The sequence below is a fragment of the Mustela nivalis genome (genome assembly GCF_964662115.1).
Source record: "Mustela nivalis genome assembly, chromosome: 5".
Taxonomy (NCBI): Eukaryota; Metazoa; Chordata; class Mammalia; order Carnivora; family Mustelidae; genus Mustela; species Mustela nivalis.
This window is the reverse complement of record NC_139024.1, coordinates 155,353,077-155,371,327: the sequence shown is the minus strand read 5'-3', so window position 1 is coordinate 155,371,327 and position 18,251 is coordinate 155,353,077. Positions and strand designations below refer to the sequence as shown.

The window sequence follows — 18,251 nt, the reverse complement described above, 5'->3', positions numbered from 1 at the left end:
TTTTGCGGACCTGATTGAGAACACTGTGCTCTGGCGTACTTTCCAAATTAGGTCAGTAAGGGGGGGTGGGGCAAGGAGCCCTCATTAACATGTCGGTGTTTTCATTGGCCGGTGGAACTTCGCTCTGCGCCGGCGCGCTGGAGGAGGAGGGATGGCTCTCCTGACTGGAAAGCTCCTTTCTCTTCTGTCCTGCGTTGTTTTTTTTCCGGGCGCGTTTGCAGGTAGAATGTGTTCTTTTCTATCAGGTAAAGCCGCTGAGCAGAGAACCACTCAACGTTTCTTTTTATTTCCACTTAATAACTAATAAGTTATGGAATGATTCCTGGCAGGGGGGATGTAGAGGTCATATGGGAAAGACGGAGGGTTTATAGGTCAAGGGACTTTCCCTCCGGGTTCTTCAGTATTCCTAGTAAACTGACACATTTAGAAGGGCTTCTTTATGCTGGAGGAAGTGTAAGCCTGGCTATCCAGAAGCTCTGGCCCCGTGTCTGGGGGGGGGTGGGGGTGGGAAAGCGAACAATTACAAATTAAAACTTCTGTTCCTTTTCAAACATTTATTGAGTGACTCCTGTTTCTACAAAAGTCTGTGCCAGCCTTCGGGAACCTGGAGCTGAGCTTGGACCGCCAGTTGCCGCTGGACCCTCTTCCTGGCCTGCTGGGCCTGTCTGAGCCTCCTGCAATTCCTAGTAAGCTCCCCTTCCCTCCCTAACTCAAGCCTTGTCCGCCTTCTCCAGGTTTAGAGACCAGAATAGACGTTTTGTTGAGTTGGGGATTAATTGTAGGGCAGGGCTAATACTTGATTAAGGTCATTATAAAGCCTACAGGGCCCTCTTCTGGAGGGCTTTTAATGAGATTATTGGTGTTTTAAACAAGGCTAATCCCATTAAGGAGAAAAAAGAATAGAGCAGAATTGGATCTGAATGTGGTTTGGGAGAGGGTTTAAAAAAAAAAAAAAAAAAAAAACACACATTTCTCCTTAGCCTCCTGCGGCAGCTTTTGAAAATTTCCATGATGAGACTTACTCTAGTCAAAACCGGGAAGTGGGGGGGTGTATACCCTCCATCCTAGTTAATAAATAAATATCTATTGTGGATACTTAGAATGAGACTATGGCCTGAGATAGATAGATAGATAGATAGATAGATAATCTATAGATATATATATAGATTATAGATAATCTATAGATATATCTATAAATATATATATATAATCTCATACTTTTTCAGATGAAAAAAGAGTTCCAAGAGAGGGTAGGAAAGCCCTGACTTGTAACACATCTGGAACTATTAAGCATTCTCCTGCCCCAGATTGAGGGTTTTTAGGTTCCTGACTTTTACTCTCTCCCTCCCACCACAAACACATATTTTACGAGGAGGACTTAGCTAGGAAGAAATGTCAAACACTACAGAGAAAAAGTGTAAGGTCTGAGGTTATAAGTAAAACTGAAATCTCAAATGCTTACTACAGAGAAAAAGTGTAAGGTCTGAGGTTATAAGTAAAACTGAAATCTCAACATGCTTTTTAATTCATGGAAATAAGTAAAAGTAGCATGTATATAATATGGTAATTTCATGCAAAAAATGGTGTGAGCCGCCGGGGATACACATCCCAGCAGGTGCCCTCTGCATTTTAGCCGGAGATCCAGGCCAGCTTCCCCCCAATTTTATTTTGCCCACTCTATCATTGATAAAACCTCACTTTTATTTTGATATCTTATTCTTTTTTCCTATTCCCTTCTCCTAATGTTCTCTTTTATCAATTTCTCTCAATGACATTGACTCAAAAATTGTGAATGTCAGAACAGAAATATTTAAACGGTATGCAGATATAGATGTATAGTAAAGATGATCCTTCCTTGGCTGGGCATCTGTCTTGTGCTCAGGTGGTGATGCCCGAGTCCTGGGATCGAGTCCTGCATCGGGCTTCCTGCTTATTGGGAAGCCTGCTTCTCCTCTGGCCTGCTGCTTTCTCTCTCCTGACAAACAGACAAATAAACTCTTAAAAAAAAAAAAAAAGAATGGATCCTTCCACTCAGTGAAGAGTGCCTGCCTTTCTTGGTCTTAAGGTTTGGGAGAGGGGTGGCTCACTCTGGAACCTTTATGGCTGACTTTTCTTTTCACCTCTCTTACCCTCAGAGTGAAACTGTCTTCAGAGAACCTGGCTTCAGAGAACCCCGTTCATTCAACACGTGAGGTAGGTCTTTCAGCCTAGTTTCCTTACTTCCTCTCTGTCCTGTTCTAGAAAATGCTCTACGTTTTCTTTTCAGTACAAACAGTCTACTGAAAGGTTTTGTCCCATCTACTTCCTCAGCCTGCTGTCTTTGTGGGCACTTAATTAAACATTCTTAATTTATTTTGACCTCCTAAAAAAAGTTATTTGGACAGGGAATTTCTGACAATGTCCTTTGTATATATTTATTTGTTTCAAATTTTTTTTTTTTTTAAAAAGTCTCTAATTAAATTTGATTTTCAAATTCCTTTGGATACTTTTTTTTTTTTTAAAGATTTTATTTATTTATTTGACAGACAGAGACCACAAGTAAGCAGAGAGGCAGAGAGAGTGGGGGTGGTGGGAAGCAGGCTCCCTGCTGAGCAGAGAGCTCAATGCTGGGCTGGATGCCAGGACGCCAAGATCATGACCTGAGCCAAAGTCAGAGGTTTTAAACTACTGAGCCACCCAGGCACCCCCTTTGGATACTTTCTTAGTCACATACACAAAATATGAAAAGTATTTTGCTCTTGTTTTAATGGCAAACATATACAAAAGGAAACTCCACTAACTGTTACATCTGTATTTAAGACAGATGCCCTCTTTTGCACACAAGGTCAAGACGTTTTGGCAAGATCAAAATTGGTTATTCACTGCTTCATGGAAATACCATTGTGGTAACTATTTAAGGAATTAAATTTAGGGCATTTAATCAATCCTAGAGTAAGGTTAACTGAGACTTACTACTGGGTTTTATACAGATACTGGTCTGTATACTCACCCACACGCCGTCCCACCACGAGTACACAGAAAACTCCAAAACTGTTCGTTAGACTGTTTGGATCAAAAGCTAAAATTTTATATTTAAAAAATAACAATACTTAAAAAAAAAACCCAAAACACAAGTAGCAACAACAGTTTCTACCCAAATCTACTCACTTTATTAAGTGATTCACGGGTGTTTCGGAGCTATTCATACTCAAATTTCTCCCTTTATGAGAAAGAGAATAAATAGAAATGAGAATTCTTTCATTAGAAATTTATTTATTAACAGAAAAAAAAAAAAACCCTTAAAAAATACACCCAAAGAAAATGCTTCCAAATATTTATGAAAAAGTTACAGGGATATGGCAAATTCTGAAATGTTAAAACAGATTCTCTCCCCACTGCAGCAAACATCAGAGGTGTGGCCACCAGGAGAAGCCCTGAGAATAGGAGCAGTACGCCCATGACATTTTTTCTTGACACAGAAAGAGGTACTGTATAGTGGTTATGAGCCTGACTCTGAGCCAGACAAGTGAGAATAAAAATTGAGCACAATAATTTTCTAACTGTGCAACCCTCAGCAAGTTAGGTAACATCTCTGTGCTTTGGTTTCCATAAAACCAAATAAGGGTAATGAAATAACCATGGTTCCTACTTCACTGAATTCTTCAGAAAAAAATATCCTGAACAAGGCCTGACATCTAGGAAATGCATAATTATTATTAGCTGAAAAAAAATAGTTTTAGAAAATATTCATGCCACAGAAGACATGTGTGTTGGATGTCAAGTCAATCTAGGCTTTGTAACAAAATCATCACGTATAATCATTAATAATGAGTTGACATTCTACCAGTTAACATTGATTCCAAAGAGAAACAAACAAACAAAAAAATGATGACACAAAGTCTACAGATAGAAATCAAAATCTCAGATACCCATCCACCAGTGTGAAGATCTTCAATGTTTAAAGTCATGCATTCTTAGTTCTAGTCATTATTAGATTAGAGTGAGATTAGAAAAAAATTATAGTTTAAAAATGGTAGCTTATAAGAGTTTCTAGCATTTTAGCATTATGTTTTCGAAGGGGTGTGTGTGTGTGAACTTAAAAAATGTTTCATAGTGAGTCAAGCCCACTAGCCCTGTAAGACCATATTGTTCAAGCAGAACATCTGCTTTAACCCCCCAGCAGGTCTTTTTTTTTTTTTTTTTTTTTAAGATTTTATTATTTATTTACTTGACAGATTACAAGTTGGTAGAGAGGCAGGCAGAGAGGAGGAAGCAAGCTTGCAGAGAGCCCAGAGTGGGGCCGGATCCCAGGATCCCAGGGATCATGACCTGAGCAGAAGGCAGAGGCTTAACCCACTGGGCCATCCAGCCACACCCCCCACCCCACCCCCACGCTCCCCCCACCCCGCCCACCCCCGCACCGGCCCCAGCAGGTCTTAACCAACTGCTGAACCTGAACTTCAAAGATTACCAAAGGTTTCTTCGGTTCAGCCAGCTCAGCAGTGCGCTGTGATGAAACCAGCTGGTGACTCAAATTCCTCCAGTTCTCTGGGGCTTTTCTCCACAAAAGATGTCCAGTGGCCCTCTCCTCTTTCTGTCTCCTCATTCCTGCAGGAAACACTGCTCCTCACCCCCCATAGCTAGACAGTCGCATGACCAGTGTGACACTTTCGATGATAGCCACCAGGTGGCACCCTTCTCCACCCGACCGCGATTTGTGTCTGGTTTTGCCAGAGGCCACATAGGATCCAGAATTTAAAATTAGGTCTTTGATTTTTCAAAGGTAGTTGATCTTGAGAATTGATGGACAGGGGAAGAAAAATTAAGGTAAGAAACACTGAAAGAAAATAGAGGTTATAACTTCCATTATAAAAAGAATGAGCGACTCAGTCAGTTAAGCATCTGACTCTGGGTTTTCAGGGAGATTGTGATCTCAGGGTGGGAAGATTGAAGCCTGAGCTGGGCTCTGCACTGGGTGTGGAGCCTGCTTAAGATTCTCTCTCTTCTGCTTTTCTCCCCCTAAAGAAATCATGCAGTTTGCAACACACTAATTGTATGTTTATTAAAGTGTATATGTTGATCTTATGTGTTAATATAGCAAAACTGAGAGGAGATACCCAGATCGTTTATCACTAGCTAATTGGAATGAGAGTTTCAATTGAACTAATTTTCAACTTTTTGACAATAAGCACAAATTAGATGTACTTTTATCCACTTAACTTCTGTAACCAGAAACAAAGAAAAGTTTAAAAAAAATAGTTGAGCTCTTTTTGCACAAATTCAATACCTACCGAACCGTTGAGCTATATTTGGACTTTCGAGGCACCTGCCGCAGAGACAGAATGCCTGTTGCACTGTTTGCGGCCGAATGTACATAGCAGCAGAAAGGAGACCCGCGCCATCTGGGCATCATGTCACTTTCTTTTGAACACCGTCAGATGAATTACTTTCCCAGAACGGAGTAATTCCTGAGCAGCTTGGTAAGATGAGTTTCTTTTCTTAATGTGCACAATTGGGGAAGAGAGACAGACTTCCTGGAACCCCAGGAATATGCCAGGGTACCCCCAGGCCACACTGTGGCGTCCGTTTTGCCCTCTTTAATATGAGAGATGTCACTCTGGTTCCTGGAGGGAAATGCCAGCAGGATTGTGACTCTGGAGGCGCAGGCGGAACGAAAACACCGTGCGGTCCAGCTTAGCCGCAGACGCACAGCACCGATCCCCCTCGTGACCCGGGGGCGCCAGAGACGCGCGGGACAGAGCGGCCCCGGGCTGGCAGCAGAGGAAACCAGCCACACGCTGGACTTCTTTGCCCAGAGACTTTGAAAGGAAATGGTGAAGATTATTTTCTACTATTTCCCTTCGTTTTGGTCAAGCTCGGGCAAAATAAAGACACTGGGGCCACAGAAGAGCCGTGCCCCTCCCTTCTCCATTTCTTGGCACAGCTAGAACACTGCGCAGGCGTGTGAGATGGGTCAGAGTCAGACTGACGGAGCTACAGACCTGTCTCTAGCCTTGGCAGGCTGTGAGCTACTGTTTACCTCATTTTGTTCACCTAAAGAAAGGACGAGGATAACAGTACTTACATCAGAGCATTATTGTGAGAATTATACGGTAAGTGGGTGCTCAGAACTGTCTGGTAGCAAGTAAAATGCCTTTTAAAAAAAATATATATGTAAGTGTCAGCCCCCTTATCACTACCGTTATCATTCTTAGGATCATTTTCATTGTCCTTTCAATAGCAGAGACCAGGGTAGGAAATGACTGCATTACGTCAAGCCTGGCACACCAGAGAGGCGCTATGAATGCATTAATGTAAATCATGAGTTTGTGTGAATCTGTGACTACTTGCTACCAAATAGAAAAAGATACCCCTTTCAAGACATTTTCCACCCCCTTTCTGGAAAACTATCATAAATAAACAGAGGCATCCACAATGGCTCTTCTGGGAAAGGTGCCTCCTTGGGTTGTGCAGTGCACGGCCTTTGCCGCTGTACACTGACCCACTTCACCCTCTGATGGAAGAGACCAGAGGGCTCGGTGACAGGTGAATTACTGGACAACAGAGAGAGAAGGGACCAAAAGGAAAGTCGGATGGGCCTAGGAAATGCCTGAATGTATGTGCAAAATTCTGGTAAGGGCATGAGAGTGTTATGTCCCAAGGAGAAAGTTCATTGTTTTTCTCAGATGTTGAAAGGAACCGTGTGCCCCCCAGATTTCAGGAGCGCTATTCCAGAGGTAGGAGATGAGATGACTTGGGCACGTGGAGTTGGAAGTGATGCAGAAGTGAAGGCAGGCTCTAGAGGCAGCTGGTGGTTCAAGGGAGCCTGTTCTGTCCCGCGGCCAGCGCTGGGGCTCTTTGGCACGCGGGAACTCAAAAACTGAAATGGGAGGAACTTTCCCAAAATGAAGAAGGCAGGACGCAAGCAGAGATTTCCTGGTGCAGTTCCCATTCATTCAGTCCAGTCCTGCTCTGGAACACCAAGAGGCCACAGTGGTGCCCTCTCTTTGAGTCTCCACATCTCCTCCCCACAAGGGGTCGCAGGCTGTCCAAGTCATTTACATTCGGCCAAGACATAGTCCCCCATGGCTCCTCCTGCAGAGATAAGAGACAGGAAAGTGCATCTCAGACCCAAGCACCATGCCGCTGTGTCCCTGGCCCTCACCCCCCTCATCCATTCACCTCAACTGGGACCGCCCCCTGCCTGGAGGCCTCCCAGGGTTCACATCATCATCTCTCACCTGGAGTTGCTTACCAGCTTTCTAACTGGGCCTCCTTGTGTTCCGTCTCACCTCCTGACGCTCATTCTCCAACTGCCAAGAGTCTGTCCCCACCCACTGTTCCTGCACTGACTTCCCTGGGCTCACTGGCTAGCATCCTTGAGGCCCCCAGAGCTCTGCACGGCTGGCTTCCGTCTGTCCCTCTAATTCATATCTGTCTAAGGACCTCAGGGGCTCTCCTTTCACTGTGTTAACTTGTGCTAGATTTCATTCCTTTCTGGATGTGGGTTCGAGAACAGCAATAGTGATGAACTCAACGTTAAAGCCCGCGCACTGTTTTAAATAGCAGCTTGCAACATAGTAGGTTCTACAGAGAAGTTTGTTGAACTTGGAGCTTTCGTTCCAAGGAAAACCATGAATTCCTGCTCCCGGGACCGTGCACATGTTCCCAAAGAGAAAAAGAGGACCAGGCTTCTCTTGGACGGATATCAAAGCCCCTTTGCCCTGCCTCAACCCTGCTTCCTGATGAGTTAGTGTGTCCCCAGGTCAGAGGAACTGAGAGATGTCCTCCTTCCTCTTACTCACTCGAAGCCTGTCTTTTCCTTAAGATTCTGAACAGAATTCCAATAAAAAGGAAGATGATGCAAACAGCGATCCCACTGATGACTCCAATGACCAGGGTGCCAGACATCGGGGCCTCTAAAAAGGCAAAAGCAAGGGAAAGCTGGCACTCCGGCCCCAGCCCAGCTCAGCCCCTCCCCTCACTGCCAGGCTGAGCCTTCTGCTTCCCCCCACAACGGACTTGCCCCACCCCCCTCGCCTGTACCCCAGGCGGCAGTGAGGGGCTGATCCAGGCCGGGGTGCTCCACTTGGCAGGTGTATCTCTGTTCTTCCCCAGGGGCCACGGCCAACGCCGCCCAGCCCTGGTAGGTCCCATCCCCGTTGGGCAGCACATCCTTCGGCTCCACGTCCGTGGCATCCAGTGGCTGCCCGTCCTTCAGCCACTTCATGGTGATGTTCTGGGGGTAGAAGTTCAGGGCCAGACACCGCAGGGTGCTCACAGCGGAGGCCACGCGCTGAGTCACCTTCACCAGAGGGGGCACTGCACAGGAAGGAGGAAGGATCTGGAGAGGGGAGCTTTCTACCCTTGCCAGGAAGACTGGAACTTTCACTTCCCTTTCTCCATGGGTTGGACGAGGAAGTTAACCATGTCCTGACACAGCTGCAGGACAGTCACCGTTTTGTGTCCTAAATCATGTCACAGGAGTGTCAGCTGTGATGGGGAGCTGCATGGTGGACAGTCAAGGCCATTCTCCTGCCCATGTATAAACACACTTACCTGCAGCGCGCGACTTCTGTCCTTTGTCAATAGAGTAAGTGGAATCGGATAAAATTCCACAGTGTGCAGACGTGATCGAATGAGCCCTACTGGCAAATTCTCCCTGGCTCAACCCAGTAAGGGTTCTTGTAAGAAGGGGCCTCCAAGATGGGCAGCCATCAGGGACTCTCTGTTGTTGCTTGTTCTGTAAGAGTAACGTTTAACCTCCCAACGATTCTGCTACTCTGACTGGTTGCCTCCTTTGCTAATTTCTTGGCTGGGCTTTCATGCAGTAATTGACATCTCTGAAATTCCTAAAAGGTGTAAATATACACAGTGTTCTCGGGGAAATCAAGAGATCACAGATACTTCTTCGGCCATGTGTAGGGAGAAAAAACCCCTAAAACCCTGACCCTCAGCGGTGTCCTACATCTCAGTTCTAAGGCGGAGCCCTCAGACCTCAGAGCTCTTGGCCCCGAGAGTCATGTGACCCTGGCCACCTGGGAAAGCCCAGCCCCAGACCTCGCCCTGCGTTCCCCTCTGCGGCATCCGGACAGTCCAGGGGCAGCCAGGGGCCCCCATCATACCTGGCCGGTCCAGGACCCCTCTCCCCAGCTCCAGCAAGCGTTGCAGCTGCTCGGGGCAGTCCCTCTCCAGGAAGGCCCTGTTCTGTTTGGCCCGAATCTTGTTCACTTCCCATTCCAGCTTGGTGGCCTGGGCCTTAGGCTCTGCTGCTCTCCAGTCCAGCGTCTCGGGGCAGAATTCCAGATGGTTCTGCCCGTCGTACCCATACTTCCAGAACCCCCTGGTGCTGTTGTCCTCTTGTACCTCACAGCCCAGGATCACTTGCAGGGTGTGGGACTCGGACAGCACCCCGAGCTTCGTTACTGAAATCAAAGGAGAAACTGCTTGTCTCGTCACCCCCAGGGAGCCTAGGACCTCAGACTCCTCCCCTCCTCCCGTGGGACCTCAGACTCCCTGCTTGCTTCCCCCAGATGCATCTTTGAGGTAGAGAAGCGCTCTGCCCCCCTGGGAAAGGCGAGCTCCCTCTCCATGTACCCTTGCTGTGGTTGTGATTGTCCATGATAGTCCAGAAGTCCACAATGAACATGTGATCCCAGCCTTTCAGGCTCTGACTCAGCTGCAGCCACAGCTGGCTAGTGGCCCCACCCTGGACCCACTGGGCGCGGGGCTCTGCACGGCGACTCTCGTGACTGTAGGACACGAACAGCTGGTCGTCCACGTAGCCCAAGGCCTCAAACAGGGGCAGCCCGAGATCCGGCACTGAGGCGCCCATGAAGAGGTAGCGCAGAGAGTGGGATCCTGGGGAGAAGGCAAGAGGACATCTCTGTGGGCTGCGAAAGGGGCTGGGAGGCAGCAGAGCCGCATCTCTGCTCCTTCTGGGCCCACCCACCACTCGTGAGCTGCAGGGCCTCTCCGCCCCCCCCCCCCCCCACAGCCTGGGTGCTCTCTCTTCCCCAGCCGGGGGGTGGGGGGGGGGGCTGCCACCACCCTCTTGGAGCTCCCAGCCTCTGCCCCATTCCCACATTTAGGGCAATCTCCCCTGCAGCCCACCAACTCTCTAAGATCCCAAAGCGTCTCTAGCTGGGGCAGCCAAGCTCTGGGTGCTCACGGGGAATTAGATCTACGTGCGGAGGAATTCACTGCTGGGTTGTTGTTTGTTTGTTTGTTTTTTCATAATTCCCATCTCTAAATTCTTTCCTGTGTAAGTGTTTGCTGTGAAATGCTGGCAGATCTGCTGATGCGCCACTAGGATGCTTTCAGAGCAAAAGGAAGAAGACCCAGAAGGGCAAGAGAGAGTTTCCCTTCCTTCCGCTGTGGAAAGAGGGACTCTGGGATGAATGCCTAATACCTAGAACAGTGCCTGGCATGTACTCGGGGCTCGGTACATCCTTGTTAGATGAATCGATGATAACTCCTTGCTGTTTATCTCTGGCCCTGAACTCCAGATTCTTACACCCAACTGCCAACAGGACACCACCGGTTGGATAACTAATTGGAAAAATCCAACTTCAGTCTAACTCTTGATTTCCCCCAAGCTGCTCGTTCTTCTGCCTTCACCATCTCAGAAATGGCATCACCTATCACCCCACAGCTCAGGCCAATGACACATCTAAAATAATTTTAAATCACAGAGTCGCCTTTGACTTTTCTCTTTCTCTCACACAGTGCCAGATCTTTCGGCAACTTCCTTCTAAAGACATCCAGAAAGCACCTGCTGCTCATGGCCTCCTCGGCTAGCCCCAGGCCTGGCTGCCATCTCCCCCTGCATCCCAGCAACAGCTCCCTTGCTGCTCCCGAGCTCTGTGACTTCCTTCACCCCTGCCTCCCACAGAGCGGCCAGACCTATGGTGGATCATGTCCCTCCTCGGCTAGAACCCACACGGCAGCGGTGAGGTCCGAGGACACCTTGCCTGTGGCCGGGGGCTGAGCCCCCGGCGAATCTCCACCTCTGGTCGCTGCTTCTTCTGCACCCCAGCCACTCCTAATTGGGACACTGTGACTCCCTCATTAATGTCTGGAGACACTTCTGGCTGTCAGAACTGGAGGGATGCTACTAACATCTAGTGAGTAAAGGACATCCTGTGATGCACAGAACAGTCCCCACAACAGAAAAGTGTCAGTTTCCTTAAGGTTGCAGTCTCTGCTTCAACTCAACCTGCGGTGTACACTCAGCTCAACTGGGAAGCTTCTAGAAGGCTTACTCCTACTCCCTTCAGCCTAAGAGGAGCCTGCCCCAGCCTCCCATCCTCATCCATCTTCACAGTTTCCTGCTGCTACCTGGGGCTCTGTGTCCTATGGTTTGTTAGTTTATTGTCATCTTGCCTCTAAAATGCAAAATACCAGAGGGCAGGGGCTTGGCTCTGCTACCTCCCTGGGTCTAGAACAGGGCAATTCACGCTCCATTACTCCCTTTATAAGTGTGAACAATGAATATTTCTGTTCCACATCAAATTTAGTATTCAGCCTCTACTGCGGTGTGACATGTAAGAATCACAGCGATGGAGATGCAGGTGCTGCTTCAGGAGCCCTGGGTGACTTGGAACAAAATTACCCAGGAGCAGGTCATGCCTCATTCTTGATGTCTGTAAAACGTGGGCACACATCTGACCTGCCCTCCAAGTGTTGTTCTGAGACTGTGTAAACAGGTGTGTGGAGAGTCCCCTTCAGCTGAGATTAGGAACAGTGATAGCTCTTCATTTTGCATCAGAGAACCAGATGGCTTAAGTTCTTTCTAACCTGGGGAAGGAACTGAGCCTGAGGAATTTTACGCCAGTAAAATCACCCTCCGACTAGCTCCTCCTTCCCAAATGCTTAGTGGAGTCCAATCTGATCATAGAGAGGAAGGTGATTTAAAACCTAGTTCGATGTCAGTTATCCTCACGTTGGCATCCTTTAGTAAAAGCCTGTCAGTCACACATACTACGATGAACTTTGCAAATCAATCCCCACCCCCCGCCCGCGGCTGAAAATGCGAACTGTTCCCTTCAGTTCAAAAGTCCAGAAATCGCAGATACGTTATTTTTTCCAGGCAAAGGAATAACCGCCAAGAGTCAGTAAGGTTCGGGTCAGATCTGTCTCGGGGGCCTCTCTTCACCCCGAGTTGGAACCGGGAGTGTAGAGGGGTGGGGGGGGAGCCCGGCCTCCGCTAGCTCGCGGGCCCCCACGCGTCTGCGAGGCTGGACGCTGTGCGTGGGGGGTCGCGCAGCCCCGGCCTGCTGCCCTCTGCCAGCCCTGCGTGTCAACACGTCGTCTCTGCGGGGAACTTCCTCTTTGGGGACCACCGGGGAAAAACACGACGTGGCCCAAAGCAGAGCAACAGCACCCAGCTCGGAAGGACCCGGGGATCCCAGCTCAGCCTGGATGAGAAACGCGCAGATTTGGAGTTAAAAGTAGTTAAAAGCGTCGCAGTCGGCGGAGGGGACGGGAGGCTCCGAGCGCCACCCTGGGGAACTGCGACGGAGGTGGGGGCCGCACAGGGCCCGGGCGAGGGGACCCGCAAACCCGGCCGCACCCGGCGGTGGAGCCCCTCCCGGGAGAGTCGGGGACAGGCTGCGCTGGGGCCGAGCCGTGCCCCCGCACTCGGCGACCCCCGGCGCTCAGCAAAGCTGGTTTCGATCTCGTCCCCCCCGCGGCCCGGACTCACGCGGCGGCGGCCCGGGCTCGGCCACGGCCCGCAGCAGCAGCAGCAGGAGCAGCGCGCGCCGCGCTCCGGAGCCCATCTCGGCGCGGCGACCGTGCGCCTCCCCGGCTCCGCGCGTCCCGGAGCTTCACCCGCCTCCGAGCGGCGGCGACGCGGGCATGGCCAGCAAGTCACGCTGCAGTCGCTGCCCGGGCTGCGGGGATACCAGACAAAACTTCCTGGCCGGTGCGATCCTTTTCCGGGGCCGCGGCTGAGAAGAAACGCGGCTCCTGAACTTGAACTCTGCTGCGGCCCAGAGCACCGGCTTGTGAAACACTGTGACCCAGCTGTCCCTGGGGGGGTTCCAGGCCTTCGGGACGTTGCTGTTGGGGGAGAGTATGCTTACCAGTGTTCCGACCGAAACAGCCTTATTTCTGATATCCGATACTTAAATAGGAATTTAAAAATTTAGCGATACATTTTTCAGCATTTTTATCTTAAGTTCATCTTGCCAATCCTGTTTATTCAACTTAAAAATACGGTTTTTGTGTAAAATTTCCATTTTATTCCCACATTAGAAACAATGAAATCGTAAGTCTAATAAGTTAGAACCTAGTGAAGCATCTTTCCCAATTTAATAGTTAGATTTCACAAACTTTACAACACATTCAGATCACCTAGAAAATCATTAAACTTATTGATGCCCTGTTTTTACTTCAGCTACTGTGCCTGCGGTGTTACCTGGGGATTGGAATTTTAACCCCTCCTCCACCCCCACCCCACACACCCAAAGTTTGGGAACTACTGCTTTAGATATTTCAAAACATATTACCAAATTTAATACATCTGATTTTCCTAAAAACCTTTAAATACCTAATAAATCCAGTGAGCAATACCTTTTTAAGCATGCATGTCAATTTTGGCCACCTAAGAAAAAGAAATCAGACTTGGAAACTGGGGCCTAACTGCAGGGGGATATGAAATGCAACCGGAAAAATGATGAATACAGTGGATGAATCCATTGGGGTTGAATGATTGTAATATATTTTTTCTTGGTAACAGCTTGATTATTGAAATTTAATTCACATCCCGTACAATTCCTCCACTTAAGGTGTAAAATTCAGTGAATTTTCACATTTTTACAAAGGCATGTGATTATTAACACAGTTCTAGAACATTTTTCATTCTCCCCACAAAGAAACTTTGTGCCTTTTAGACAGCACTAGGCAATGCCTCCCACCCCACTGCAGGCTTCACTAATCTACTTTCTGTCTCAATAGATTGACCTCTTCTGAACATTTTAGACACATGGAATCCTAGACTATGTGATTCTTCATGACTGGCTTCTTTCATTTAGCGTAATATTTTCATGTTTCTTTTTCACGGATGAATAATATTCCATCACACCCCATTTTATTTCTCCCTTCATCAATTGATGGAAACTAGGTTATTTCAACTTTGTGTCTATTAAGAAGAATGCTGCTCTGAACATGTGTGTACCCATTTTTGTGTGGACTTACATTTTCTTTTCTTTTGGGTATGGACCTAGGGGTGGAATTGCTGGGTCCTATGATGACTCTATGTTTAATTAACCTTTTGAGGAACCGCCAGACCGTCTTCCAAAGTGGATACACTATTTCGTGCTCTCATCAGCAGTGAATGACAGTCCCGATTTCTCTATACCTTTGCCAACACTTCTTATGGTTCATCTTCATAATGCTAGTCGTCCCAGTCGGTGAGAAGGAATGCCTCATTACGCTTTGGATTTGCCTTTCCCTGATGACTGGTGATACTGAACATCTTTTTTTTTTACCTGAATATTGGCCATCTAGGAACCTCCTTTGGAGAAACGTCTGTTCAGATCCTTTGTCATTTTAAAATCTGGGTTATTTGCTTTTTCTCATTGAGTCATAAATGTCCTTTATGTATTCTAGATGTAAGGCCAGTACCAGATATACAATTTGGAAATTCCAATTCAGTGTGTGATCTTTTTACTGTCTTGATGGTGTGCCACGTGGCACAGACACTGTTAACGTTGGTGAAGTGCAACTTACGTATTTTTTCTTTGGTTACTTGTACTTTGGGTGTCATAACTGAGAGATCATTGCTAAATCCAAGGTCACAAAGATTTATACCTACGGTTTCTTCTAAGTATTTGTAGTTTTAGTTTTTACATTTATGTCTTTGATTCATTTTGAGTTAATTTTTTGGATGTGGTATGAGGTTGAGGTCCAACTTCATTCTTTTTCATGTGTGTAAAAGTAACATCTCAGATCTTCCTTCGTGTGTAGGGGGAAAAAAACAGTTCTTCTACATCATATTTTCTATCCTGTGTGTTTCCTCTTCTACTCACACAAAACGCTTGACTTCTGACTCGTCTAGTTAGCTCTCACTGCACGGAGGGACACTGGAGACAATAAATGCTGTCTGGTCTGGGGGGCCAGCCGCCGGCCATGCAGAGATTGACAGCAGGCCCCACTGTGCTGCTTCTTAGCTTGCCTGATTAGAATAGCTTTTTCCAAAGAACTCCAATGGTGCCATGGCTGGAATGCTTGCTAACATGGGCATCTGAGCAGTGGTGTTCATGGAGTCTGATGAAAGCTCTGTTTGAGGTTCTGGTTTCTTTTCGCCCCTCCCCAGAATGTAAGATTTCGTCCTTTGTCCCAACCATCTGCTTCCAGGGATATGCCAGACCCACCCAGGTCTACCAACAGCCTAGCTCCTTCCTCATGTGCTAATGGTGGCCCTCTCCAGGCCTCAGTGTTCAGTATGGCAGGGGTAGGTGGCTGCTTCTCCCCAAAGGACATTCACCCAGCGCTGACTGGTTCCATTCTTGCTGCACTGGTACCCTTTGTGGTCTGAGTGCAGGCCTCCCCGACCCCTTAGGGAGAACAGGTATCAGTGTGGTGGCAGAGGAAGAGACATAGGCTGGGCACTGCACCAATGCTTCCTGCCGAGTGGTCTTATGGTGGGTCTTATATATTGAAGGCAGTCCTGTGGAACGGGAGTAGGAGGTAGATGGTCCCTGGGCCTTCCCTTCCCTTAGCTTGCTCCACGAGACCAGTAACCACCTGTAGGCTGGCCTCAGCCCCTCCAGTCTCCGGAAACCCTTGTGGATGGTCAGATGTTAGGGGTTGAAATGTGTCCTCCACTAAAATGGTTGAAGTCCCAACTCCCAGTACTTGTACGTAACTTCATTTGAACATCAAGTTTTTGCAAATGATCAAACTAAGAAAAGGCCATTAGGATGGGACCTAATCTGACAGAACTGATTTTGACCCAGAGAAGTTCACGGAGGAGGGATGTGAAGACAGGAGGGTAACTGAGAGCAGCCTACACGCGAGGAGAGGGACCTGGAACAGGTTTTTCTCTCGCCTTGCTCAGAAGGAGTCAGCCCTGCCAACCCATTTTCAGAATTAACCCCCAGAACAGTGATTTCAAAGTGTCCAAGTCCTGATTAACCCAGGAGAGAAAGGAAAGGGAAATGCAACTTGCAGAATGCCAGGCCTGTACGAAGGGTCACGCTGAGCTGTCTATACAGGAGAAACTTACTCTCAACATCTTCTTAAGAATATATTGTTCTGGGGTGCCTGGGTGGCTCAATTGGTTAAGCGTCCAACTCTTGATTTTGGCTCAGGTCTTGCTCTCAAGGTCATGAGATCGAGCCCCAGGTCTGGCTCCGTCCGCAGCGCGGAGTCTGCTTGTCCCTCGCCCTTCTGCCTGCCCCTCTCCTCGCTCCCTCTCTCAAATAATTTAGGTATTAATTTAGGTATTCAGACCGTTTACATTTAACCATTACATGTAACAGGTAAGTGAGTAAAATCTTTAATAGATATATAACCTCTATTTGCAAAGAGGGACTTAGGGCCTTGCCCAAGTTCACTGAGGTGAACAACTCTGGGAACTCACAGAAATGAATAACTTCTTGCCTTAAATGACTTCAGTAGAATCAGAGAGGTACCAGGCCAGGTTCAACAGAAACTGCATTTCATTTCCTCTGGTTCCTGACCATTTCTTCGTCTTCCTCTGAAATGGGCAGTCTAAACCGACGATCAATTCCTAGGAACGCCAGGATGTGTTAGGAAAGCTTGTTTTCCTATCTTCGTGTATACATTCACGCAGGGAAATGTGTCTTGGGCCCATTTAGGTGCCCTCCATCTGCTTGCTCCCCTGACTTCTCTCCCTCCTTCCTGCCCCTTCGTGCTCCGTCCACAGGAATGGTCACATTCTAGGCCAAGAATGTTTGTTCCTCTCTCTCCTCTTGCCTTTGAACTCCTGCTACACAGTGACCTTGTTCTACATCGTTCAGCACTGTTGCCTAGTGGAAGTATTCCATAACTATGTGTGGATTGAGTAAATAAATGAGCCAGTGAATGAATGTCCAACAGCAGACCGTGAAGCCAACTGAAACCCACTTGGGAACTTGGGAAGACTTCTCTGGTTGTCTCTATTACCGGTGCCCCCGGAGCTTGTGAATACCAGAAGACATTGCATGGACTTAGACAGATATGTTAATATACTACCTCTCTCACTAGATTCGTCACTGACCGAGACCCTCTCTGTGCTTCTTTTTTTTTTTTCTTAAGATTTTATTTATTTATTTGATAGACAGGGATTACAAGTAATCAGAGAGGCAGGGAGGGAGAGAGGAGGAAGCAGGCTCCCCGCTGAGCAGAGAGCCTGATGCAGGGCTCCATCATCGGACCCTGAAATCATGACCTGAGCTGAAGGCAGAGGCTTAACCCACTGAGCCACCCAGGCGCCCCTGCTTCTTGATAATCCTGACGCTGTGCAGAGTAACGGGCACAGAGCTACACAGTTGCTTCCGCCGTAACCCAGTACCTATATTCCTGAAATCCTCATAGTCTTAAAAAAAATACACTCACATTCAACAGGGGTCATGGAAAACAAGGACGGGGCAGACAACTGAAAACTCTTGAACAGGTATACAAAAGGAAGGAGTAGCTGCTTCCCCCCACACGCTCAGAGTGGATCTTTCATTAACTTTGCACCAATGTTCTATTAATTGATGGAAGATCCTTAGATAGACACTTTGATGCATTTCTTTTTTTGAAAGATTTTATTTATTTATTTATTTGAAAGAGAGAGAGAGCATGTGAGCACATGTGAGAAAAAGGAAGAGGGGTGCGCCTGGATGACTCAGTGGGTTAAAGCATCTGCCTTCAGCTCGGGTTATGATCTCACGGTCCTGAGATCAAGCCCTGCGTTGGGCTCCTTGCTCAGCAGGAGAGCCTGCTTCTCCCTCCCCTTCCGCCCCTTCCCTCCTGCTCATGTTCTCTCAAATAAATAAATAAATAAATAAACAAACTGGGGAAAAACAAAAAAGAGAGAGAAAGATTGAGAGCAGGAACAGGGGGACTAGAGAGAAACAGAGTCCCCACTGAGTGGGAAGCCTGCTGGGGGACTCGATCCCAGGACCCTGGGATCATAACCAGAGCCAACGGCAGATACTTAACTGACTGAGCCACCCAGGCTCCCCCTCTTGTATACATTTCTAAGTATATAAAACACTGAGACACTTCTTAAGCATTCTGTAAGTTCATATGCTTTTGCTTTTTATTTTCATATG

General features: G+C 47.7%; 1 protein-coding gene and 1 long non-coding RNA gene across 3 annotated transcripts; one reads left to right on the top strand and one right to left on the bottom strand.

The window, feature by feature from the left end:
- The first annotated feature begins 136 nt into the window (after nucleotides 1–136).
- LOC309865304 lies at nucleotides 137–14,635 on the top strand. The gene is made up of 3 exons (XR_014312018.1): nucleotides 137–245; nucleotides 2,136–2,193; nucleotides 10,708–14,635. It is a non-coding gene; the product is annotated as an uncharacterized lncRNA (long non-coding RNA).
- HFE (homeostatic iron regulator) lies at nucleotides 5,016–12,999 on the bottom strand. Of its 2 annotated transcripts, none has more exons than XM_082731520.1 (6): nucleotides 12,686–12,999; nucleotides 9,577–9,840; nucleotides 9,105–9,404; nucleotides 8,026–8,301; nucleotides 7,785–7,898; nucleotides 5,016–7,074 (listed from the first exon to the last, which is right to left on the bottom strand). In XM_082731520.1, exons 1-6 carry the CDS (start codon nucleotides 12,759–12,761, stop codon nucleotides 7,034–7,036), a joined length of 1,071 nt encoding a protein of 356 aa, XP_082587646.1. In that variant the 5' UTR covers nucleotides 12,762–12,999; the 3' UTR covers nucleotides 5,016–7,033. The 2 variants fall into 2 exon arrangements, with proteins under 2 accessions (XP_082587646.1, XP_082587647.1); XM_082731521.1 differs by having other exon boundaries at nucleotides 8,026–8,218; nucleotides 12,686–12,824.
- Nucleotides 14,636–18,251: the final 3,616 nt, after the last annotated feature.